Source organism: Anoplolepis gracilipes, chromosome 17, assembly GCF_047496725.1.
Source record: "Anoplolepis gracilipes chromosome 17, ASM4749672v1, whole genome shotgun sequence".
Lineage (NCBI taxonomy): Eukaryota > Metazoa > Arthropoda > Insecta > Hymenoptera > Formicidae > Anoplolepis > Anoplolepis gracilipes.
In genome coordinates this window covers 518,678-546,334 of record NC_132986.1, presented here as the reverse complement: position 1 = coordinate 546,334, position 27,657 = coordinate 518,678, and the positions used below count along the sequence as shown (strand labels likewise).

The 27,657-nt window shown below is 38.4% G+C and overlaps 1 protein-coding gene across 4 annotated transcripts; it reads left to right on the top strand.

Annotated features, from left to right (window-relative positions):
- Positions 1–328: 328 nt before the first annotated feature.
- On the top strand, positions 329–27,652 carry LOC140675438 (dual 3',5'-cyclic-AMP and -GMP phosphodiesterase 11). Of its 4 annotated transcripts, none has more exons than XM_072909943.1 (17): positions 395–522; positions 6,556–7,128; positions 8,519–8,626; positions 20,998–21,250; positions 21,795–22,167; positions 22,230–22,613; positions 23,031–23,279; positions 23,362–23,472; positions 23,549–23,646; positions 23,738–23,801; positions 23,882–24,117; positions 24,196–24,295; positions 24,373–24,627; positions 24,707–24,816; positions 24,911–25,313; positions 25,398–25,481; positions 25,577–27,652. In XM_072909943.1, exons 2-17 carry the CDS (start codon positions 6,993–6,995, stop codon positions 25,754–25,756), a joined length of 3,144 nt encoding a protein of 1,047 aa, XP_072766044.1. In that variant the 5' UTR covers positions 395–522; positions 6,556–6,992; the 3' UTR covers positions 25,757–27,652. The 4 variants fall into 4 exon arrangements, with proteins under 4 accessions (XP_072766047.1, XP_072766044.1, XP_072766045.1 ...); XM_072909944.1 differs by having other exon boundaries at positions 397–522; positions 6,878–7,128; XM_072909946.1 differs by lacking the exon at positions 6,556–7,128 and having other exon boundaries at positions 329–522; positions 25,577–27,650.
- Positions 27,653–27,657: the final 5 nt, after the last annotated feature.

The following is a 27,657-nucleotide window of genomic DNA, read 5'->3' as shown; positions in this document are numbered from 1 at the left end:
TCACGGGTCGGCCTGTCACTAACTACTTTACCTGGCTCAGAGGGCGCTGGCGAACGGCGAATTTTTCAAGCCACGTAACACGCTCCGGAGAAAGAAAGACGAGAGTGTGCGCCCGTAACATAATATCTCGTCAATGTGTCAGTTATCAGTCGGTGCAGTCCGGTGCAGGCAGTCCGCCGTGGAAGCTGGTGGAAGCGCCACGCCACGCCACGCTACGTCAAACCACGCGACGCATCGCGCCGCGTCAAGGACGCGCCAACGACAGGCGTCGACGCTGCCTCCTTCCGTCCTTTTTCTTTTCGCACGAGCCGCGTCCCGGCTCTTAAAAATTCGAACCGTTACCGTTCCCGTGCGACGTGTGTGCCGGGTCCGGGTCGACCGCGCGCGGCAACAACAACCACCAAGAGAGAGAGAAGACTCTCGTTGGAATCCCGGCTCACGGAAGTCGAGCGGAATTTCACCGACACCGAGGGTACAACCTCGCAACCTCCGCTACCGCAACGTCGTTTTTGTCTCGAAAAGGTACGTCCGTTAGTTCGCGGTTGCGCGTTGCGATATCGGATCACGATCGCGACCACGAGCGGGTGTATATGTGATACTTTTGTATTTTACAAAAAAATTACGATAATATATTCTGTATTATATCCGCGGAGATGGTGACTAGAGGAAGGGAGGCGCGACGGGAGCGCGGGATATTATCCGATATGATTTTACTTGGATGCGTGCGTAAATAAATGAAGTTTGCGAGGAGAGAGAAAAAAAAAAAAAAAAAGAGAAAAAACGCGCGTCTCGCAAAGTGTCACGACGCAGTAAAGTGACACGCGTCTTTGCCGGACACTTTATGCGAGATATTTATATATTTATATCGCATTTTTATTATTTATTTATGTAAAAAAAGATAACTATGCTAAGATTTGCTAAAATATTCCGCGCTGTAATTTCTGATTCACTCGCATCGTTTTAAAAATTGCAATTAAAGAATACGTGTTATTTACGTAGAATCTTCTCTTCAATATCGGCATGGAATTGCGCGCGTCGAGTACGTATTCTTTGTTCGATGCTGAAGCGCGTTAAAAATATATCCGCTTTATTCTCGCGTATCATGTGATGCGCTATAGTTCCGTAAATATGTCAACCACCTCGATACACCTGTAGTCGGAGATGTATAATATTCAGGTAAAACTTCTTTCGCATGCGAAGCTGACTCGCGTCCGGCTATCTTTGCTGCTCCTCGTAAAATTGTCCGAGATAAAAAAAAAAACTCGGTCTAGGTTTTATTCCCTACACAATTTTTGGGATACTGAATCTAATTTTATTTAAAAACTTCATGTAAAAAATTGAATATATTAAGGTATTTTAAAATTAAATATTTCAATTTTGTTGACAATTTTTTGGAATTTCTCAGAAAAATATTAAATGTTCATTTTTTTTACATTCAAACTTGCTTCAGTATCCCAAAAATATCCTACGGAATAAAACTAGATCGAGTTTTTTTATTTCAGACAATTACATGAAAAGCAAGATGTCATATTGTCACCGCGAGAATGATGCGCGAATGCGCGCGAAGATTTTTTTGTTTCAAGAAGAACGATACGTTTTATTATTCCGGAAACAAAGACGGATACATATTCTTCCGAGCATGGAAAATAATAATCTATCGAAAAAAAAGGAGATAATGCATGCATCCTCTCTAGTAATTAGCTTTGCAGTCGACAATAATAGTCGTTTGCAAAATTGCATAAGCTCGAAACTATCGCGAGGAGATAAACGTGCGAAATTAACGGCGTCTGTTATCTATTCGGTTTCGCGCAAAATGTTGCAAGACAGACAACGACCGATTTTGATTTAATATATAGTGTACGCAATATATTGATACATATCGATGGACGAGATACTGCGATAAAGTATCGTAGATATAGCCTTCTGCTTTCGGCGAAAACGAAACGACGCGAAGTCGAGGCGCCGCGAAATGCGCAATATTGTTACAAGTGCAAGGTTAACATGCAACGTACACTGTACGGATCCGACTGATTATATTTCCTGCCGGTAAACGGCCTACACACACTGCCGATTGGCTATATCGTTGCAGTCTTGCATTAAGTCATCGTCGCGATTATTCGAGAACGCGCGATTTAAGGGTCTACTCTTATTCTAGCAATATGAAAAATTGATTGGTGATTTTTTTTAAATATCGCAAATTTATCTTTTTGACGTTTTACACGTCTTTTTATCGATGTATATCTTAATCTTGGATATTTAACTTTTTTTTTTTTTGTTTGGTTCAATACGAGTCTTCGCGTATTCAAAAATGACAGTGTGACATCTTGCTTTTCAATTCAAAAACTCAGTCTGATTTTATTCCGTAGGATATTTTTGGAATACTGAACCCGAAATGAATTTAAAAAATTGATTGAAAAATTAATATTGAATATTTTTCTGATCTTCAAGAAAATTAAACAAATTTTCGACAAAATTGAAATATCTAATTTTAAAATAATCTTATTTTTCAGAGTATTTTTAATGAAGTTTTTAATAAAGTTTTAAATGAAATTAGGTTCAGTATTTCAAAAATTTCCTACGAAATAAAACTAGAACGAGTTTTTTATTTCAGAGAATTATATGAGAAGCATGTCACATTAATATTTTTAAACACGTAGAATCTCATATTGAACAAAAAAAGCTAAATATTAAAAATAATGACGTATTATTTAAAACATCAATAAAAACATGTGCAAAATGCTGAGAAGATCGGTTTCTATAATATTTTCCATCTTAAAATAATTCCTAAAAATTGTTCGTATCTACCTAGAATAGATTTGTGGGCTTTTATCAAATTTACTCGGATTCCACGATCGATAGACGATAAAAAGCCATTTATTTGGAACGTAATTCCAATAGACTATTCTTCTTTCTATTTTTGTAACTGCATTATAGTTTCCTTTGCTAAAAACGAGATGGATGTATGCATAATCAATGATCGAGGATAGAAAAATTGAATTGCGTGGGTGGTGCGAGCAAAAAACGTATCTTTTTTTTTTTTTTTTTTTTTTTTTTAGTAGCACTTAATTAAGCGGAATAGGCTGCGCGGGTTACAAATGAGGGAACCATTTGTGATTCGAATGCGATAACCTTATCTGTGGGTATTGGACGGAAAACACATTATCGCTTTTACTCATTTTTATCTGCCCGGCCACGGAACATCGCTTCGTATCTTCGCGAAATTTGTGTATAAAATTGACTTGGTCCTTCTGGTGTACGAAAGTTTCGATGGACGATGAGCCACCGTGAGATTTCTAATACGTATGTCCGAACGTGCTAAGACTTGCTAACAGAAAGTTGACACTCTCGAGTCGACAAGATAGCGCGTGTTCAGTGAAAAAGAAAGCGATGCTTGCACACGTACACACACGCACACACACACACACACACACACACACACACACACACACACACATATATACATATACACATACACAAATGCAAACGACGACTCATTCGATAAATACTGTAGCAGCGGTTTCCAATCTTTTTGAAACATTATGGCACACTTTCGAACTGAATAGTATTTTTGACAATCTAGCAAAAATATATCATATGTGAAGTAAATTATAAGACTCAACCAGTTCCAAGTGTTTGTATCTATAAAGAAAAAAAAAATAAATAAAAATATATATAATTTGATAAAAATATATATATAGGAAAATCAAAAACGAAAATAAAAACTCTCATTCACAAAGATTATAGAAAAAAATAACGTTGCTGTAAATTTAATGTCTCGTCTAAGCTCTCGTTATTAAAAATATATTTAGACGAAACTTACTGTAAAGTAATTTGAATAAAAATGACTAGATATGTACAAATATATAATAGTTGCTTTGACGTTTAGTCGACAAAGTACAGAGCATGAAGCGAATCGTGAGTTTTATCGCGTATATTTGTTCACGTTGCGTTTCCGTTTTTTATGATGGAGATAAAAGATTTATGTTATACCGGGACTAGACAAGATACGAGAGATACGATATATTTATTCTCTTGCCATAGAAAATTATTTCACGTGACTCGCGTACATCTATATAGAATATTCGAAAAAGTTTGGATATATATATGTATGTTACAAATTCATCGAATGGTTTGAAGTCCATTCTTCTTTCAAGCAAGAAAGTGTATAGCATAATCTAGGCTTATTAAATATTAATAGAATTTAGACTCAGTCTAAGGCTATTAATATTTTATATTTTTTTCACCGTTTGTGTACATATACATTTTTTATACATAAAAACTTTATATTTTTCTATTAAAATAAATTTCTATTGAAATTAATTTTCTATTAATATATCTATGAAAGAATATATTTCTTTAAAATTGTGAATATTTAAAGAAAAGTGTGAAAAGTTTTCTTTTTCCATGGCTTATAATTTGAAAATTATTAATATCCTCTACTCACACACAACATCTCGTTAAAAAAAAAATCAATTTCAAACAATTTCAAAATCATTTAAAAATCATTTCAGTTTTTTTGAAATATCCTATGAATTAGAAATATTTACGATACAATAAACGTACATCATATTATACTTTCGTAGCTTATTTTAAATCGCCCAACAATAGAACTAGCGTATCCGACAAATTGAAATATTCCGGGCTAACAATATAAGATCGAGTGAATCAGCGAGTGCACCGAACTTGGGCTAAAAGTGCTTTAGATAGCATTATTTTTTTTTTAAATTTCGAAACTGCACGGAATGCAGGAATGACTAAATAAATATATGTTTCTTTTTTTTCGTGCTTTTTGCTTCGCGTCGAAATTTTTGTTTCGCGACATCGCAAAAATATGCGGATATGATGAGCGATAATGACAAATATAGAGGAAGGAAATCCTCTTTCTAGAGAATCGCATGATAAGGAACCGAAGCAAAAAGAGAGCAAAAAAGTTGTAGTCAGTGGCAAGGAGGTTTTCCGGGCTAGCTTATCGGGTGTCATCGAACTCTACAACGTGTACAAGGGACACCTATATCGATGCATACTATTATTATGTAACCTCATTATTACGTAAACGGTCAATAAAGCGTAGGCACAATATGCGATTATTCTATGCATTTATATACGCTCCTGTCTTCGCATCTTCGTGTCGCGATCTCTTATCTTGGGACGACACTTCGATACCAGTCGTGTCACCAATTACCTCTATGTGTCAATAAGTCAATCATTCCTTAATAATCATATCGAGAACGTTGCTATGCTCATTTTACAAGCCTGATATATGTAACGTATTCCGTTGTACGCGCGCGTTTCCAAGTGTCACTTACGATACGTGCTTGTTATTTGCTAAAGGAACGATCGATATGATAACGTAAATATGTCGCAAAAGATGCTTACGTATACGTTATCGTTTGCGGAAAATTCGGAAAGAACGAAAAATAATTGTTTTTCACGAGAAAGATAAACGTAACGATAATTATTTCGCTCTATTTTTACGTTAAAGGAAAAACTATACATATAAATATATACATATGGTCTTTAGGATGTTTCCATTTCTTGTATATTATTTCTTTAAAAAAAATGATGCGCGAGAAATACAGCACCCTGTGTGTTTCAAATCCCGAGGATTACAATGTGACACGAGACGCGCTGGCCTTCGATAAAATGGGTTCTTAAAATACTGCACATGTGATTAAATTAATATTTATGGATTTTGCGTGCATGTGCATCGATCGATTGTTGCGTGCATACATTTCATAAGATACGTTACAAGATTTAACCATTATCGAAGATCCGCGAGCTCAACAAACGAAAAGTGGAGCAAACATCTTTTCTCATCCTCGAAAGCTTTTCGATTAATCTTGCTTATTATCGCTTGTTGCTCATCGAGAAACGACAACAAGCCTAGAGCGAACAAACGTACGGCGGGCTAACAAAAAAGTAATATCTCGAAAGATAATGAAATTATAAATGATATCGTTGCGCGGAAAAAGGAGTGTCGTTACGTCAAATAAAACGTGCGCGAGTTAACAAGTTTTTTCCTCCCTCGAGATATATATACATGGTGTTCGGAATATCGCCCGCAGTACTTCGGGAAGTGATTCGGGACCTACCATAAAAAGAAGGGAAAAAAGCTAAATAAACATAGGTGCGGAAATAAATCGTTTCCGAGTTATAGCCACTTTTATGTTAAGAAACATTGTATTTACAAATTTCGAAAAATTGAAAAAGAAATGAAAAAAACAAAAATTTTTTAAAAATTAAAAAAAGAGAAATGCCAAGCGGACTACGCCTCCACGTGGGTGCATCTTTTGGGTAACGTCAAAATAGTCCGACATGAAGTTATTTATGTCAAAACACTTTGGAGTAAATTATGATTATTATTGTGATTATGAAAAATAAATTACGACTTATTTCCGGATCTATTATATGTTTACGTTGCTTTTTTTCCTTCTTTTTAGATCCCGAATCACTTCTCGAAGTACTGCAGGCGATTTTACAGACACCTTGTATATATATATATATATATATATATTTTTTTTTTATATGTGATAATCCAAGAGCGTTTGATATTAGATACAATCGTCTTATCGTCCGTTTGCGTAATCGAAACGTCCCAAAGTGACGCCAAAAATAGCGTCTTGAAGGAGAGGCGTGCGCGACGCCGGCCATTAAGCCAATGAGATGCGGAGGCGCAGACCGGAAGTTTAATGCGCGTATCGGTTGACGATCGTATTAGTTAACGATCGTCGAACAAGCGTCGTAAGAGACGAGGTCGGTATCGACCGCGGGATATATAGAAAGTAACGGATATATGGGCGTATATAGTTGTCGTATGAGGAATCGTGTCGGAGCACGCGTATCGTTTTCCCCTGCTACCAATCCGAACCCACCCAAGGTTAATTCAACCGCGAACCGGCCATCCGTGAGCACCCTGCGATTTCGTTCATTCGACGAGCCTTCGCCGGGGCACGTGGCCCCGAGTGCCCACGTCTTCCTCATCCGCGTATTCGATGGCTATTCATGGACGACGATGTCGTTATCCGAAGGGAAAGGGTGAAGAAGGCAGGAGAAGGCTATTCTGTTCGTGCACCTGCAGCTGCGCTACCTCGCCTAGTCCTGAAATCGAGGAGCAACCAGGCAGATTTTGTAAGTTTTGATGAGCGCGACTTTTTATTTAAAAAAAAAAAAAAAAAAAAAAAAAATGTGCGTTCAGATAGATGATACCTCTCGTAAGGCACAGTTAATATGCACAAGTTGTTTCCTTCCTGTGCTCGTTATTACGCACGTCTCCTTCCGTCGCGTGCTCGTTATACTCGCACGGTAGTATACTTGGTGGCAGTAGCCGTTAGTATTCTCAACCTGTAACACACAGTCTAGTAGTCGTTCCGTCAGACCCGAAGCGAATTTTCTTTTTCCTGCAATATATATATATATATATATATATATATATATATATGTATATATATCGTCGGGCAAATTTTTTTTCTCCCCGCGCTGTAAAATTGGAGTCTCTGCGTCTGCACACGAGTGGCAAATAATCGTAACAAAAAAAAAAAAAAAAAAAAAAAAAAAAAGAAAAAAAGAAAGAAAAATGATCAATTCGCCCGATGAAGAAATCCGCCTGCGCGACACACCTGCGGATTCAATGTCTTTGCGTCACTTATCATTCGCGACAGTGAAACCGAATACCGAGAGCGAAGCATCGTATTGCTTGCGTTGTACTCGTTTTAATGAGCCATCGATAGTGGCTTCCCCCCTCCCCCAACCCCCTCTTTCCCTCTCTCGTGACAGCAATGTTCCGTCTTGATTCCAGCGCTTTCGAGATATTGCACCCTATATCGCGTTACAAAATGTTTCCCCTCCCCTCTTCCCCTCGATGTCTTTAATTTTCGATTAATTATATGTATGATCGCTACACTGAAAAATCATCCGCACTGAGAGAAATAAATGGTTGCATTGACCATAATTTAACTATAATTTATAGCCACTTTTGAAAGTGACAATATTTTTATAGTCATTATTAACAATGCGAATTATAATTAACTTAATACTATATTATTTTGATCATAGCCTCTTTATATGTTTATGCAACCATATATGTATAAGTTTATACATACATCATAATTGTAATTTATACATGGTAAGAGATACTATAAATATGATGCTAACGACCATAATTGAAAGAAGGAGGAATCCGGTTTGACAGAGCTATACGCACATGGTTATTTTTATTAACATTATAGTAATAATAACTATAAAAATGAGAATAGCGACTGTAATTTATTATGCAATTATAATTGCTAATACCAGACACTTTTCTCTCAGTGCGCTGTACATTTCGCGTATGCGATAACCAGAGCAAGGCTGTGCAAACAAACGTGTCTAATGTACCATATGATTTTGCCAAAGATATGCAACAACTGTCATTCTTTTCATGTCTTTTTTAAAAATACCCCCTCCCTCCACCCCGGATGCGAGAGTACACTATATAAGGAGATAAAAATTGAGTTTGTGAAAGGAGTTTGTTGATTTCCAGGTTCGCGGAACGCAGTCAAGCTGGCTGCCTCCGGCGGTAACCCCGCCGCTGCCGTCGCCGCCGCATCTGCGCATCCTCCCGTGCTTTGGAGCTCCCGCAGGAAGCCGGGTAAGTCCTCTTTATTCCTTTGACGAGTTGCAGCCGATGTCGCGTCTTCCTTAACGCGTCAACGAACAGGCGTTTATCCGACAGCTGGGCGGGAAAATGCTTGCCCGAGCGAGCAAATAAAATAAAACGGCGAATAAAATTAAGTTGAAATTCTGACAAAAGGCAGTTGTTAAGCGGCCACTACGCCGCAGTCATATTGGATTATAATGTCAGAAGCGAGAAATCACATGAATTTTTTTTTCTTCCATACGTCGAAATAAATTGGCTTTTTTTTTTTTTTTTTTTTTTTTTCCCACAAATGTGCTTTCGCACATTCGCTTATGGAATTGATTTACGAAATTCTTGTCGAAAATTCTCGCCTCTTAATTCGTGGAGCAACAGGATCGTAAGATTATTTTACAGTATAAAATATATAATTTTGTTATCAAATAAATTATATCATAAATTATCACCTTCCTTCTTAGCGAGATAAAATTTACGAATTACACTATATATATATATATATATATATATATATATATATATATATACACGACACGCGCGTATATCATGGAATTAGCCTGGAGGTCAATTTCAATGCGACAAGCTAATTCAATACAAGTCGCATGCTCGTTTGACCCAGACTCATTGACCCGATATACGTCTAATCCTGAATCTGTCTCTCTTCACCCTAGCTTTCTCTCGCTCTTCCTTTTTCTCTCTAACAAATAACGTCTAATTACAATATTTTATACCAAAGTTCCTCATTTATGCCTCTGACAAATCTCTGTCTACTCTGTTAACGTTTTAAATAATCTCTGTAGTACCTTAGTTTGATTAATCTGCTCGGTGTATCCACTTTTGATTAAAAACTCAAGTTCCACTTTTGATTAAAAGCTTCTTTGACGTCCGTCGGGGCAACTCGATCCATTCTACTTTATTATTCTCATGGTTGGCAGTTGCCTACGTCTTTACGTAGTGCGGAAAGTCTACGCCAACGGATACGTCAATTAGGATGCCGCTAATTTACGAAGGTTACGGCTTTCCGCTCTCGCGAATGTAGAAGCCTGACGTGTCTCAGGCGGAACACGCAAGCAGATGAGAAAAAAAGATGGAAAAAGATGAAAGAATCTCGTATAAAGAGATTGTTTCTTCTTTTCGTGACAGGCACGGACAGCATAACAGATTATCATAGGAATTGAGCGAGCGTGTTAATATCAAGAAAAGCGTGAGCTTGGATCCGGCCAAGGTTACCAAGGCTTTTATAATATATCATACAAAAAGATCAGACGTTAACACGTTATTCCAAAAAAATGAAGACTTTTCTTTCGTACAAAGAGATTACATGTCGAAATTTCAACAAATAAATTATTCCAATAAGCGTATAAGGAAAAATGAAAGAGAAAAGGGAGGCAAATCATATATATATATATATATATATATACGCGTATACCGAGAAAATTGTATTCCCGAAATTTATACTTTATAAGCCTTTTTAATACAATATATATATATTCTTAATAAATAAATAAGGATATTTTCTTTTTTATGTGATATTTTTTTAAATACTTTATTTATAAATTAAAAACTATACATTTGATTTACTTGTTAAAGTTTTAATAAATAATAAATGTCCGTTTGTAGAATTGTTTTTTAGTATTATTGGCATTAATATCCCAGATATTTAATAATATATGGTAAATAAATATTCCATATATATTTTTACATGTTAAGAATATTTGAAACTATTTTACTCTTCAAAAGATTTTTCTTTCAAAAACTAACGATAAGAGGATCCTTTTGATGTTTATTTTATAGAGAAAGATATAAAGATAAGTGAAATATATTCATAAGATGAGAATATAATTTTTTCGGTAAAAAAGGGGAAAACCAATTGAAATGTGAGCGCGATAACTGCATAAAAATATTTGCGTTAATAATTAATTATGATTTAAGATAATAATCACAGGGATATTAATTAGTCTCGAATTTTTTTTTTTTTCTCAATGGATCGAATCTGCGGTAAATCAATGACTGAATCATCAAAGAAACGGATGATGCATAAGCGGAAAAAGAACAGAAACGGATTACATATTTCTTGGCTTGAAACGTCAAGTTGGAGGAAGAGAGAGTCGCGACCGTTGCTCTCGCGAAACGTATCATCCGCGAAGAGAAATCCGTCTGTTCTCGAGCTGTGCAGCTGGTGCTGTTCGACTATAATATAAATAATTCCTCATCGATTTAATAATGATTACAGCTAAACGTTTTCTTTTTCTTTTTTTTTTTTTTTTTTTTTTTTAACATTCGTAATTCGCGAAACGGGAGTGTCTTTTGGCGCGTGAATTTCTTTTCTCCTCGAAGAGCTCTTGTCTCAAGTCTGCTGACGCGCCAAACTCATGCCGAGTCTCTTATCTCGATATATACCATGCGATACCACGAACGCTACCTCATCAGTTGCATAATCCGACATGGCGCGTCGTGTATGTACATATATACGTGCATCGGCACGACGCGTTCACGCGTGCTCACGCGTGCTTATCGCATGCAAGTTTATAGAGTAACGCCAGAGAGAAGAAGCGTGCGTCTTTTCTAGCTCCTCTCTGTCTCTCGGTTTAAAGGCTGACTCTTTTTTTTTTTTTTTTTTTTCTCCACCTTGAACTCCCGCGAGCAGCGAGTAATTTACAAGTTTTTTTTTTTTGTTTACAAGTCCCCCTTGATCATTCACGCGCGCGCGCGAGTGTCGTGGGGGAGGGGGGGGGGGTGGGAAACCTGATTTATTTCAACGCCTCTGGCGTCTGGTAAGAAAAAGATTTATACAATTTTTCGCTTCTGATCGTTGTAATATGGCTGCAATGAGCGATGAAAAATCTTGAAAGGAGAAAAATGAAATGCAGTTATAAGAAATGCGTTATCCGAAAATGTCGTACTCTTAGATAAGTCTCTAGCCTTTCGAATAGAACGAAGGCACAGATAACTACTCGCAATAAAACGAGGCTGGTATGAACGCTTCTTTAGTTCTACTTCTCTCTCTCTCTCTCTCTCTCTCTCTCTCTTTCTCTTTCTTTCTCTCTCTCTTTCTCTCTCTCTTTCGTTTTCCACCTTCCTTTCCCTCCTTGTATCTGGTGACGCGTGGACGGGTACATGCATTCGTAACACGCGCGTACTTATCGCACGAATGTGACGATGCAAGCGAGTATTATGTACAATACAGAGCGAGATAAAAATTGTATTTATCTCCTGTCAGCTCGCTAGAGATCGACAAAACTTTTTTTCCACGAATAAACTCAGCTCCATGTGATGATTTTGGTCCCGTGTCACATGTTATACACCGATGCGGTTCATGTTTCTCCGATAAGTCCGTGAAACATTTCGCCCTCTGATTACGGTCGATAATTTGATTTGCCCTGAAAATACTGTACGGTGTTAATTGGAATTAGAAACTTTGCCTCCTTCTTTCTCTCTCTCTCTTTCTCTCTCTCTCCCCCCCCCCTCTCTCTCTCTCTCTCTCTCTCTCTCTCTCTCTCTCTCTCTCTCTGTTCCCCCTCTCAGGGTTCAAAGCGTCACATCGCGCCGCACACCACGACTCGGCTGAACTCAACTCGACTCCACTCGATCGGGCTCGTAACAGTCACGACTAAACTTGCGTGCAGCTCACCACGTGCGTTCTCGATGCGTCGCGCGAGTGTCTCGTAACTCGCGAATTTCCCTGTGTGCGATTCAGTTTTCGGCAAAAACTCGCTTAATAATGTGACTTTTTTGGGGAGAAAGAAAGAAAGAAAAAAAAAAAAAAAAAAAAAAAAAAAAAACAGAAGCAATCAGTGTGTAAATAAAAACGATGGAACACGATTTTTCGCCCGAATTGGAAAACATCAATTTGATGTTTGAAAAAGCGAGGAAATAGCGTGCAGCTGGCGGGGAATGTCATACGGAATTTTTCTTTGAAGAATAAACGCGCCTTCCGCGCATTCGTGGAATTTTACGTGATTTGTGATATGCATTTTTCGCGATTACTCCAAGCCTTTGATCTCTATTCTCGAGGCACGATTAGAAAATCGTCTCCAAAGGTGGACGGATTGTAACAGATTCAGTTGCCTTTTCCGTTGTTGGTTTCCGTGGCGAGCGAGTCGGGCAACTCGTGTATCAAGGCGCGATAAGATGTGACCAGGGCGAGTTGCAATCTTCTTCTCCGAGCGAACCATGCAAATTCGCGATTCGAGAGCGTCGCCGTATCCGGGTGATCGTTTCTCGATCATACTTTAAAGCTCCAGTGTGTCGGCCACGTGTCGGTGTTATCGGACGCACGATTCGCACTCGCAGAGAGAGAGAGAGAGAGAGAGAGAGAGAGAGAGAGAGAGAGAGCGATTATGCGAACGAGTTCATTCATCGTGCGGATTCCAGCTCGCCGGAAGTGACGACGACTTCCTCGCTACATGCTAGTGATAGTGGTGGTGCTCGCGTACGGTATACGTATATATGAGAGTGCATCGTGCATGCATGCACGCACGCACGCACGCACGCACGCACGCACGCACGCGCGCACGTACACGCGCTGACACATACTGGCACGTGCGCGCGCGCGCGCTGACCTAGAGGAAGCGAAAGGAGAAGAAAGAGAGGATGTCGACTCGCCGCTGAGCGACCGCGACCGCGTCGTGCGGCGAGATGCAGCGTCCTGTTGTCGGTCGACGGTCAGTGGCTCTTTGAAGGTTTCGTCTTATCGACGATGGACAGGATCGCTCCAACGGACTGTACGGGAGAGATCGTGCTTCGTGTCATTGTTATTGTTATTGCTCGACGCCGCGCTCGCCAGCACGATTATGCAGCTGAAGAAAGCGATGCTTAAGATATTCGATCAATGTAAGTGTATCCCGAAGGTCTCGCGCCTTCTGTGCTAATAATAATAATTTTCTTTCGTCATCGCTAACGAATCTCTGTCTCTCTCGGTTCATCTATAGTCGTGACTAATCTCCCTGCGTGTGCAAAATTAGCTTGATAGTCACCAGCGTTCGGTGTAAGCGTGAACGGCAGATCTAATGGCTGGATGCTTAAGATATTTAATCATTGCAAGGGCATCTCGAACCCTCGGATCTTCTGCGTTAATAATAATAAATTCCTTTCGTTATCGTTAACGAATTTCTCTACCTCTCTCGGGTTACCTATAGTCGTGACTAATCTCCCTGCGTGTGCAAAATTAGCTTGATAGTCACCAGCATTCGGTGTAAGCGTGAACGGTAGATCTAATGGTTGGATGCTTAAGATATTTAATCATTGTAAGGGCATCTCGAATCGTTTGCGTTAATAATAAATAACGAATCTCTCTGTCTCTTTGGATTGAGTTATAGCGTAAACGGCAGGTCCGATGGCTGGATGCGTGCATGTTTCTTGTCCATCTGTATGCGTAACGATACGACGAGACGTGCGTGCATTACGCGCCAACGTGATTCCATCGTGCGTAGCATGGGCCCCCATTCAAAGGCCCCCTAGATCGTAATAGCGTAATAGCGTAGGGCGGTGCAGGTCGCAGATTAAATTGTAAGACATTGGTGAACATTTGATTGTAACCTTCGTGCGTATGATAACTTGTGACGTTGTGTGTAGCGTTATTCATTCGAAGAGGAGAGAGATATCGCTTTTTAAATACAGGACTCGTTAGCCTTCGCGTTGCATCGTTAATGTAGACACGCGCTCGAGGCGATTGAAATCCGTATTTTCCGAGGAAAGAAGAATGAATTTCAGTTACGGAGAAAGAGATATTTCTTACATATATACATATATCGATATGTAATGCGTACATATGTGTATAAAAGTTGAGCTGTTTTCGTTTCTCGTTATCGCCTTCCACGTTATCTTTTCAACTACTAGGCTATGTAATATTATACACTAGTATGCGGAGAAAAGTGATACGTCAGAAAAAATTGTATTTAAAATATAAAAGATTGACGACCGGAGGAAAGAGTAAGATGAATGACAAATTCAACGTGTCTATAATTAAATAATTGACACGTTTCCTTAAAGGGCACAGCCCATTGCATCGTTGCCGATTTTTGATCGCGCGCGATGCTAATGTCACGATAAGATTTACAGTTAATGATAAGCGCCTTATCTTCCGGCAAGAGAGCGGCGTAACCTTTGAATTTAAAGTGGAATTTCCATCGCAACGAGATACGCACACTTTTGCACTCCGATCCGATCCGATATCGCGATTTATCGATGAGTCTGTTTATTTACGCATTTGACGATTGCGTCAGCAAGTCCCGTTATCCGAAAGAATGACAACAATGGTCAATCCGTGTCATCGATTGACCAAATCTTATCGTCGTTCTATGTTTTCATACATAGAACGACGATAGAAAAGAAACAAATAAGAGATTTACATCAAAAAGAGAGAGATAGAAATTTTACAAGTCGTGGGAATCGGGCTGTATATTATTGTTGAAAAATTTTGTTTCATTTCTAAAAGACACATTCGCTTGTGGCCTGATCTCGATATGAGAAAAGTTTCGTACGCGTGACAGCAGATAATACGTTTTATAATATTATGAACAAGTGCGCGGAAGGAGATCGCGCGATCGAGATGATTCTCATGATTTTTGTTTTCCAAATTCATGCAAAACTAACCGATCGTGATGGGAGAACGCGTGCTGTTGTAAGTATATATGTCTGTCGATTGCAGAAGCAGTCGCACGAGAACGACGCTTATTTGCATTGGCCAAGGTAACTGCCGCTATTTCGTTGCGTAACTTGGTGGATTACAAGAAGCGTCGTCGGTTCCTCAATGACGTGCGATTTTCGTGCAATTTCCTCAAAGTGTCACGAGAGCGTTGCTCTTTGCCTTCGATGTTTTCTTCGCTTCGCGTGCGATTTAAATCAATCACTTTTATCGGGAAATAATCGACTTGATATTGATATATATATATATATATATATATATTTTTTTTTTTTTTCTTCTTCTCTTTTATGACGTACAAAATGACATTGCGTAACGGGTGAATTTTTCATATAACGAGATAGAGTGAAATATCGTACGGTGGCGGGGGGAAGAGACCGGGGAAAAGTGTAACGCTCCAAACTGAAATATACAGATATACATGTACGCTTGTTGATCCGCTTTGTGTGGGCCACGAATCTCTCGCAACGTCGACGTGACGATACGCACGCGCGCACAAACTCACACGTGTTGGTCGAGTTTAATATAGCTGCGTGTGTCGCCGCCGTGTTGCGTCGCTTAGACGTTTACCTCGCCGCATGCCGAAAGTGGAGCTCGATGACGGGCTTCCTCTTCTCCTTGAAATCAAAGCTGGCCGCGAAGAATGAAATCTCTTCCAGAGTCGATTTCAGTTTCCTCAGGCTGCCTTGTGCTGCTCCAATTTTGGATACAAAAAAATATATATTGGGCCAGGTGTGATGCCCGCACGTTATTTTTGATAGATTTAAATACGACAGTTTGTTATTTGATAACTATTTGGCACGAGAAAGGACATTAGCGTATTCTGTATTTTTCCGATTTTAATATGACGATTTTTCAAATCTCTCTTTCGTGAGCAAACTCGAGATTCGTGAAAGAATCGAAATTCTGTAAATGACATTTGCTAACTTTGCAGAGATGATGGTAATCACGATGGGATTGAACTTTAAAAGAAATCTCAAATGTGTATATCGTCATCCAAGTATCGCGAATCGTCTGGAATATTAATAGCGGATTTAAATAAAAGTTTACAGCATCGGCTTCGAAAGATGAAATTTTGATCTCTCTTTCAAATCGCGAACTGGAAATGTTCTAGTTATTTGCGCGATACGTTTTCAGAAAATGAGAGACGTGGGTAGACGACACGATTAGATGAACCGCCTACGTGGTGATACCTACACGACTACTAATTTCGCGGCTATTAATGATTAATGTTATATGAGTAAAACAAAAACCTACGAGATGAGATCGCGCGAATCTTCTCTTTTGTTTTCACTCACGCCACACGGGTTTGAAAGAAAACGGTAGCATTGAACTTGACGGCAGTGACGACCAAGTACGCAGACTTGGCGGGTGGAGAGAGTAGGGAGAAGAGAGTCTGTGTGATGCGCGCTGTCAGAAAACGAAGAAACCGGCGACCGGTCCGAGAGCAGGTTTCAACGGCCTCTTGGTTATACGTATACATTTGAAGGCGAACGCGGGGGAATCGACGCCGAAAGACGATAAATCCTTTTTTCGCCTCATCGTCCTTCCACCTTTCGGCTCCTTCGACCTTGTCGCAATCTCATTGTCAGTTAACGTGGAACGCGCGGTGTCAGTCGCGCTTCCGGTTCCTAGGAAACTGCCTCCGTCCGCTACGTTTGCGTCATCCGCTCGCTCTAAAGAATCCACATGTCAAATTTCCATTTCGTTTCCTAAACAAAGCGTCGAATTACATGGATCGAAACTGTTACGAAACTCCGCAAAACAGCAAAATCTCCCGACATTTTTTAATCCTCCCGTCTTGCAAATCTCGAATATACAAGATTTATGATTCTTAAAAAGTAATTTAATTTGTTTTACAGTCTCGCTAAACTTTCCGCTTTTCTGACAAATATTATGTACATAAATAATTAGTTACCGCAAAGTTTCCTATCGCATAGGTATAACATTTACAATTTCCAACTTGGTAGCTACCAAAATGATTGATTCCTAACGATTAGAGATATTCGTCGAAGGAACCTACAGCTGATTTAATTTCCAAACTAATCGATCCAAGGTCTCGTCATAAAAATTTCCTTATTAGATTAGCCGCGACACGTGTTACATTCGTAATATATGCTATAATTCCGGCAAGAATGCTATAACGATACCCATAATGAGGAACGACGCGACGGCGACGATCGGATGGTTGATCGGCCTGCGGCTGGTCGAGTAAAGTAAGACTGTGGTCAGATCGGTGACGAACAGATAGGTCAGCTTGGCGCCATCGGGCCGAGAGGCGAAGGCGCGTGAAGGTCGGTCGGTAGGTTTCTCAGCTTTGCTACAAGCGTGCGAAACGCCACGCGGGATGTTTGCCTTTTGTACAATTGTGTCTTTCGTACAAATAGCAATCTGTCGCACGAGAGCGTCGTGTCTGAAAGATGAAAGAATTCTTTCGAGAAGTACACGCCACAGGCAAGATTGGAAAATACTTTCTAAATTATGCTTATTTATTGCCATTTAATTCTTATTAAATCTACCATGGATTATGACAGTGAACGGAAGCATTTGAATGAATATTTATGCTTCGTACGAAGCAGTCGAGATTCAACAGTTTTACTATCTCTCTGTAAAATTGACAATTAATTTTTTTTAAGAATTTTAAGTACTAGGTGGCAAAATTGTTTATGAATGCCTCTAGGCGACGACTGACGTTTTATCGGAACAACTTTGTCGCATAGATAACTTCATCGAACTTTAAAACGCATGATTATTAGCTGACTTGTAAGCTTTAATTTCAGTTGTTTGGCTTCACTATCTTCCACTATAGTATATCCAGGAGTTATCGTGTCCCCTGTCGTGTGTGTGTGTGTATGTAAGTGTGTCATCGACGAATGGCGAAAGCAATGACGTTCACGAGGACTCGTTAAACCTAAAGTGTATTCATTATAATCGTAATCGTCCAACAAAAAGGCGTCGTAACAAAAAGAACATTCATGGCGGACGCGTATGGAGATACGGAAGCTGGGCAAAACTTTGTTATATCTTTTGTTTTTTTTATTTTTTTTTTATTGGCTGTGATTGCTTTACACTTTGGCTTTTTTGGTTTTTTCATGGGCATTCACATACAAGATGTCCTTCAACGCATTTCCTTTGAATCGCGGATTCTTTGGACAAATTTATGAGCCGATTGTTTTCTTTATAAAAATATCGAGACACATAAATTTCGAATTATAAACGAAAAGTGGGAAAAGGACCTTTTGAAATTTAAATTTCAGAGGAGAATAAAAAGATGAAGCAATTATATTTATATTTTAAGTATATTATTTAAATAAAAATTAATTTAAAAAATGTAATTATATCATAATTAAATTTATATTATAATTATATTATTTTTCAATTAGATTCCAGTAAACCTTGACAGAATTTTTAATTGAGATTTAATTACAAAAATGTATGAACGATACTGAGAAAATTGTGATAACTAAAGACCTCTTTTTTTTATATTTTTTTTATAGAAAAATTTACCCAAATTTGGGGAAAGAATTCGCAGATTAAATGACGTGCGCTTTGGGAGGGATACCTCGTATAACGAGTTTTAAGATTCACGTCGCGCACGCACTAGCTCGTCCACACAATCCGTAACTTACTTAAACAGACTATCGATATTCAGTACGCGTTTAAGAATCGAATAGTTTGAAATTGCCAGTAATATCAGAGAGAAAGAGACAAATAGGATAGAAGGAGACAACCAGACAAGGAACGAAAACATAGAAGAACATTGGCCCACCCACGTGTATTATACTGTTTTCATGTGTAAAATCTCGTCAATCGAACATAGTTTATATCTCTAATTTATCCGCAGTTAAATTTTTCTAACACAAAACAGTCTGTAAAAAAATGTGCCAATAAAAAATAAAATAGTTTAAACTAATTAACTCATATAAAGTTTTTCTACTACATTATAATTCTGCAAATTAAAGAAATGTCGCAGAAAGACATTTAAATCACAACAACATTGCGTAACGTATTTATCTTGTTATAGTCTTGCAATAAAAAAATTTCTACGTTTTTCCTGATGTATATATAAACAATAAGGAAACTGTGGAATAAAAACCAAATGGTATATACAGAGTGAAGAAAAAGTATGGAAAGCCTGAAAAAACTCAAAAAACATAAGTTTTACAGAAAAAGAATCTAAGACAAGATCTATTCATTTTTTCATTTGCTTCATATTTTATATTAAAAAGTATTAAAGCAGCAAACTTTAAAATATCTTGGAAAATTTTTAACTAAAAGAAGTTTTATCATAGTGTTTTGTAAAGTTCTCGAGGCAAGTTAGAAAAATATGCAATTAAAAATAGAGTGTTCCATTTAAGAAATTGAAGATGACCTTCACGTAACCTTCGAGCGAATATTCAAGCTAGAATCAATGACACCCTCTTATGTTCCTCTCCATACTCGAAACCATACAACTTTTGTTCGAAACATTTTTCTGTAAAACTTGTATTTTTTTCGAAATTTTTCAGGGTTTCAATACTTTTTCCTCACCCTGTATACATATCTTTTAACGCGGATGAAAAACAATTCTGCTTTGAATATATCGAATAATTCGATAATGTAGAATAAGATTTGGATTTGCTACATCGTGTGTAGAATCCATTGTCTTTTCCAGGAGGATAATTCGTCCGAATGCCCTGCATTATACATTATACTGCGTCGCCGAGAAAGCTAATATTTCGCGCGATTACTCCGATATAGCCGGTTATCGTGGCGACATCCGTACACGTATACGACATCAGCTGGTTAGGTTGTAGTTGATAATCGACAGTTCGAATGAGCAGGACCAATGCAATTCACTCACCCGTAAAGAGAACGCGCGCTCTCGTCTCGTAGGAAATTTACCCGGTATAATCCGTGTCGTGTTTTTCCACAGATTTTGTTTACATTTGGTCGCCAGATCCACTCTTCGTCCCTCCAACGGGCTCTCGATTCTCTCGCACGGATTTAAAAAAAAAATATCGAGATAATGAATTTTTTTTTTTTTTTTTTACACAAAATATTTTATATTTTATATCGGAATAATATGATCTGTCAAAATATAAAATATAAAAATGAAACATTCACTTTTTGTTTACATCATCTAAATTTTTAATATCACGCGAGAGGAATCTATTTAAAGAATCATATTCATTAAAAGAAACCGCCGATTATAAATTTCGAACAAAATTCCTGTCGACGATAATCATTAGATATATTTGGAGCACAATCTCGATAAAAGGCATCGTGTATATCAAATTACCAATCGATGATCGATGGGAATATCCCAGCTAATGGATGGAAAATTTGGCATCGAATGAGAAATAATAAAATTATGGTATGAGACTGACTCTTTGATATATGCATAGGAATAAAATTTGAATCTTACACTTTGGACATTACCTTTGTGCCAAGTCGGACAGGGAGCAGAGAAGTGCGAGGTGACGTTACCATGTGGTTTTCCTTTGATGTGCAATATCCGCTCTCACAGCCGTACGTGGCATATCGTGCGTGTGATGCGTGCACACATGACGGGAATCGCTGCATCCAGAGATGTCATGCGCGAATAAATCTCTCGAAATATATTTAACAAGAAGAAAACGCACGTTTCTTTTCGCGATTCCTTTACGCTTGAAAAAATGATGAATAAATGATTTTTAATTATAATGACTTTTTAATTAATATGACGATTAATATATAAATGCAGGCCTGCATTTGCGGAGCATCGAGGAGCCGAGGATGACGGCGGAAACGGCGGCTCCCTGCGTACAGGGGATGCAAGGAGCACAGAGTGGCATGGCCAGCCAGAGTATGTTGCAACAGGTGCAGGATGGAAGTGGCGGCAGCGGTGGCGGCGGTGCTTATTATTCCTCGACGTCGACGGTATACGATCCGGAGTACGCTCGTATGGAGGCTTGGCTCGACGAGCATCCCGACTTCGTCAACGATTACTTCTTACGGTATTACTTTCCCTCAATTTAAGATTTCGACGAAAGAGATTCGCCTCAGATAGAGAAAGAGCACGTGTTATTTAAACGTCAAATGATGTCGTTTTGACATATTTGCTGAATGCGTTTAATATTAAAATTGTCATCTTTTTTTTCTTTTTCTTTTTCTTTTTTTAATGTTGCATGCTTTTCTTGTGAACCTTCTCAGACAGCACAAAATATATTTATAATAATTATTACAATATTTTATAAATATTCTTAAGATTTTAGATTGAATAGATTATAAATATTTGTCACAAATTCTAGCAAATATTTACAAAATAAATACTATATAAATATTTATATTTTATCATGAAATATTTAATGAAATTTTTTATATTTTAAAAATATGTCGAATAAAGATTTTTATAAAATATGTATAAAATATTTATATAATATTTCAAAAAAATATATTTTCATAAATATTTATCATAAATATTGTGCACTGTCTGGGTAAATTCCTAGGCAAATATCCCACAAACTGATATTTGATTGTTTTCGGCTTCTCGATCATCAGGAAGGTGACACGACAGACTGTGGACATGTGGCTGGTGTCACACGCGACGCCGACTTCGTCGTCCAGCAGCTGCATGGAACTCTCCAGCCCGACTCACGCCGGCAACTCGTCCTCCGGACGTGGAGGTGGTGCCGGGGGTTCGGGAGCCACGACACCCGTGCGGAAAATTTCGGCGCACGAATTTGAACGAGGGGGCCTTCTCAAACCGATCGTTAACACGATCGACGGAACACCAACCTTTTTGAGCGTATCGCCAGGTGACATGGGTCAACCAGGTGGTGCCCAGGTCGGATCCGCAAATTCGAATCGGCCTCAAAGACGATCTAGGCACGAGCTCAGGCACCTCGACGAGAAAGATCTCATTTTCGAGTTGGTAGGTAGCTGCGCGAGAGTACGTCGTCGAGCTTTTATCCTTAAGAGGTTTAATTCCGTCAGGTCAAGGACATCTGTAACGAGTTGGATGTTAGATCGTTGTGCCATAAAATCCTGCAGAATGTGAGCACGCTTCTCCACGCGGATCGCGGCTCGTTGTTTCTCGTCCAGGGCGAGAGAAGCGGTACCACCGTCAGCGTGCCGTCTTCTCACGTCGAGAATCACGAGGTCGCTCCGAACGACTCCGGCAACGGAGATCTGCGACGGAACGATCAATCCTCCTGTCCGAGGAGCCGGTGTCTAGTGTCGAAGCTCTTCGACGTTTGTTCGAGATCGACATTGCTGGAGATGGAAAAGAAAGATGAAATTAAAATTCCCTGGGGCACCGGTATCGTCGGCTACGTCGCTGAAAGCGGAGAACCTGTCAATATACCAGATGCTTATAAGGCAAGGACTTGGAATTACCGTTTATCTATCTTTTTTATCTAATGAGAGCGCGCGTTACGTTTCGCACCTGGTCGATTATTATATTATAAGCATTAGGGATTCTCGGTGAATCATCATTTAATTTTCGTATCCGGAATGTGATCGTTTCCGATATAAATAAAATATGCACGAATATGTACTTTATTTGATACGTTTATCTTATCTATTGATTATCATTTGTATTGATTATCATTAATTTGCGAGAATAATTCGTTGTACGATTTATTGTTAGTTTTGTGCTCCTGAAGAGAAAATCGAACATAAGAGTATTCCGATGAAATATATATATATATATATATATATATATATATATATGACGTAACATGCATATAATTAATACAACGTGTATATATTAAAAATAATTGAAATATGTTTCAGGACTCGAGGTTTAATCGCGAAATTGACGCATTAACGGGATACCGTACGCGTGCCTTATTGTGCATGCCTATTAAAGATTGCAATAGTGACGTAATTGGCGTAGCACAGGTAATCAACAAGCTCGGCGGTGAAGGACAATTCACTGCGCAGGACGAAAAAATTTTCGCCGGTTACTTACAATTCTGTGGTATCGGCTTAAGAAACGCGCAGCTTTACGAGAAAAGTCAATTGGAAGTGAAAAGAAATCAGGTAAGTGTCGATTTTTTGTTGATCAAAATTAGACGGAAGATATAATTATATTTCTTATCTAACACATATGAAAAATTGTTAGGTTCTATTGGACCTGGCTCGAATGATTTTCGAGGAACAAAGCACGATAGAGCACATGGTTTTTAGAATTCTTACGCATACGCAATCGTTGATTCAATGCCAACGTGTTCAGGTAATTAACATAAACGTTTACAGCGAGAATGAGATGCGTTTACGCGAGCAAAAGAGAACGTCATGATTGTTTTCAGGTGTTGCTCGTGCACAAAGCTTCAAAAGGCAGTTTCTCGCGCGTCTTCGACTTCGAAGCAAACGATCTCACTGGCGAGGATTCTGACTCCCGTACTAGGTAAATCAAGGCATACTTGTAACATTCCGGCTATATATATATATTTTTTTTTTTTTTTATAAATTCTAGAAATCTTTCTTTTTTTTTGCAGTCCGTTTGAGAGTAGATTTCCTATTAACGTTGGCATCACGGGTTACGTAGCGACAACTGGTGAAGTGAGTATTATTCAGTTCCTCATCTTGATATGATTGCGAAAACGTTAGTGTTCGAGATGATAGAAAAAAGCGATTTACAGACTGTCAACATACCAAATGCTTATGAAGACCCGAGATTCGATCCGTTAGTGGATGACGGTACCGGTTTTAGACATCGCACAATTCTTTGCATGGCCATCAAGAATTCTTCCGGTCAGATAATCGGTGTCATTCAGTTGATCAATAAATTCGACGATTTGCCTTTTACAAAGAACGATGAGAATTTCGTCGAGGCGTTTGCGATATTCTGCGGGATGGGGATTCATAATACGCACATGTAAGCACATATCCGTATATCTCTTGGATCTACTCTTTGAATATTCAATTTAATGTATCCAATTTAATTGTTATTCAGGTATGAGAAAGCTGTGATAGCGATGGCGAAACAGAGCGTCACTTTGGAAGTATTGAGTTACCATGCATCGGCGTCCTTGGAAGATGCACAGAGATTAAGGGTATGCTTCTAGTCTAGTTTACTTTATGATAGCTTGTAATTTTTTAAACGCTTATTATTCATTCTTTGCCCCGACAGAATTTAAGAGTCCCGTCATCGGTGCATTTTCAATTGCACGATTTCAAATTTGATGATATACACATGGAGGACGACGAGACTCTCACCGCGTGTCTTAGAATGTTTCTTGATTTGGACTTTGTCGAGCGGTTTCACATCGATTACGACGTACTCTGCCGTTGGTTGTTGAGTGTGAAGAAAAACTATCGAAACGTTACGTATCATAATTGGCGACACGCTTTTAATGTGGCTCAGATGATGTTCGCTATTCTGACAGTAAGTCTTTTCTTCAAATGAGTGCAATAATATCAATCCTTATTCACGAATCGGAAATATAATTCTTTCGTCTTTTTAGGCTACGCAATGGTGGAAGATCTTTGGTGAAATCGAGTGTCTCGCACTCATCATCGCCTGTTTGTGTCACGATCTTGATCATCGCGGGACAAATAATTCTTTTCAAATAAAGTGAGTACTATAATTTACTTTCAAATCAATTTATGTGCTTTTCATTTTGTTACGAAAAATACTTTATATTGAAGCATTATTTTTTCATTTTCAGAGCCTCTTCGCCATTGGCGCAGCTATACTCGACCTCTACAATGGAACATCATCACTTTGATCAATGCCTGATGATCTTAAGCAGCCAGGGCAATCAAATTCTATCGAATCTTTCACCGGAAGAATATTCGCGAGTAGTGAAGGTTCTCGAAGATGCGATACTTTCAACCGATTTGGCCGTTTACTTTAGAAAGCGTGGCGCTTTCTTCGCTTTAGTACGTAGTAATTACAATTGGGCCTACAGTGATAACCGAGATCTTTTGCGCGGAATGCTGATGACAGTTTGCGATCTGGCCGCGATTACGAAACCATGGGATGTCGAGAAAAGAGTAGCCGAGCTTGTTAGCAGTGAGTTTTTCGAACAGGGCGATATAGAAAGACGGACACTCAACATTACGCCTATTGTAAGTAGCATTAATGTGTACACGTAATAGATTTGGAAAATGCTCATTTGATGTAAACGATATATTGTTTTTCATATTTTATAGGATATTATGAATCGAGAAAAAGAAGATCAATTGCCAATGATGCAAGTCGGCTTTATCGATTCAATCTGCCTTCCTATTTACGAAGTACGCATAGTCTGACAAACTTGATTATCTCTTAATATAAGACATTTTGTTTATCGTACCGTATTTTTTATTACTCTTTACGTTTACTTTAATAGGCATTTGCCCAACTGTCGGATAAACTTTTGCCGCTCGTTGATGGAGTCAGAATGAATAAGCAACATTGGCTGGAAATTGCCGAGACCAAGTGTCAAGCGGAGAATTGTACGAATCACGATAGGACGCCGTCAACGTCGGTGTCTGACAACGAGGAGACCAGCGAGCAAGCGGACCAATAGTCATTACATTGACGTCACTGAGTGTTAGAACGCACAAAACGGAGCCGTAACGATCGTTTATCAGTTACGTCAAAAAGAGAAAAAAAAAAATACTACGGGGTATAGGTTATCTTTTACAAATCGTTTCCAGTGACAACTGGTTTCCTCGTCTCAATTATATGCAGGATTATAGTCCTGCGCGAAACAGGTGATATACATACATTTTATATGTAATATGTAATATGTATAACGGACTCTACACTACTTCATTTCCGTCAATTAAATTTTTACGGATTCCACAGATCTGCTGATCAAACAGACCAAACATTCAACTTTTTCGCGTTGAACTCTTAATCAAAATTGTTTTGTACATTTACCATATAAGTTGAAAAGTTATAAATGCGTTGAACGATCTTGCGAAATATGATGAGAAAGATCTTTGTTTTATCTCTCTCTCTCTCTCTCTCTCTCTCTCTCTCCCCCTCTCTCCCCCCCCTCCCTCTCTTTGTCTTACCTTATCTCTCAATTCTTCCTCCTCTTTTCGTTTTCGCCCTCGTTTCCGCTCCTTCGTCCATTTATTTCTCTCTATTCGTCTTTTTAGAAACTAAACCGATCAATCTCCATACATGCTACTATTGTACCTGATTGTATTGTACATATATTTACTACGACAGACTTTCGATGTAGAGAGAGGATGAAGACAGGGAGGGAGAGTTGAGTCTCTAAAATATATGCTGTACAATAGTTTTCGACGTAAATCGATTCGTCGAAGGACACAACGGAACGGCGCCTATACGCGCTAATTAGATTATATATTTGTATACCAAAGTGTAAATTTATATATCGAGATCGATTTTGGCTACGGTCAGACGATAAAATAGCAATTCCAAGCAGTCTGTGACGCGTGCTAATTAATCGATTAGCAGGTAACTGCGGCGGATATGGTACCTGCCAGGCTTCTCAGTTGCTTTGTCTTTGCTTCATGTTTCAAAGATAGTTCCCTCGAATCGATCTCGATCCGAACTACTGTTTTTCGTCTTTGCGTGGAACTGTCATATCGTGTTAAATGATGTAAAAATTATACGTACACCAACAAACAGAATCTTTTATTATAGCTGTAAAGTTTAGTATTTTTTCACGTGTTTTGCTTTCTATAATATTTAATGATGGTAAACACTTATCGTAGATACGTGTCTACGACTTGATAATGAGAGAAACATGCATATCATTAGGTGTTTGCTAAAGTGGAATAGTCCTCATATCTGTTATCATATCATATGTGGAAAACAGAATACGATTAGAAAGGACTAATCTCGCATTCACGTCATAAATTTACCTGGCGTACCACGACTACGAAAAGACGAAAGACAGTTTAGGCATTTAGTGATCGCATGTGTGTGTGTGATCGTTTACTTATTATATAATCATAGCGCGTGACTTCCTCTACATGTTCCTTTAATCCTGCAATCTTTAAAGTGATCTTTTTGTTTTTTTTTTTTTTTTTTTTTTTTTTACTTTAATATATCCGACTCCAAGCGGTACTTGGTTCTGCGTCGCACCCACAATTAACGACGAAACGTGGGATAAAGTGATGAAAATGTAACAAGTGTGATAAAGTTTCCTCGTGTGCGCATAACTGTATAGCGCGAGTGTATGCTCGAAAAGAGAATGCAAGAGCTATTGTACAGTTATTTTTTGTGTAAATTATATCGTGAAGTACGGCGCACATCTATCGTTACGATAATACGATGATAACGCGCAAGTCATATATATATATATATATATATATATATGTATATATATATGTATATATATATATATATATATATATATATATATATATATATATATATATTATACATTCTACGAACAATATCTAATATATTAAAATGAGAATAAATTATGTGAACACGCACGTAATA

Coding starts and splice junctions, on each gene's coding strand:
- LOC140675438 (XM_072909943.1), top strand. CDS start 6,993: ATGGCTATTCATGGACGACGATGTCGTTATCCGAAGGGAAAGGGTGAA. Junction 21,251..21,794: donor GTCAACGATTACTTCTTACG/GTATTACTTTCC, acceptor CTCGATCATCAG/GAAGGTGACACGACAGACTG. Junction 24,628..24,706: donor TGATGTTCGCTATTCTGACA/GTAAGTCTTTTC, acceptor TCGTCTTTTTAG/GCTACGCAATGGTGGAAGAT.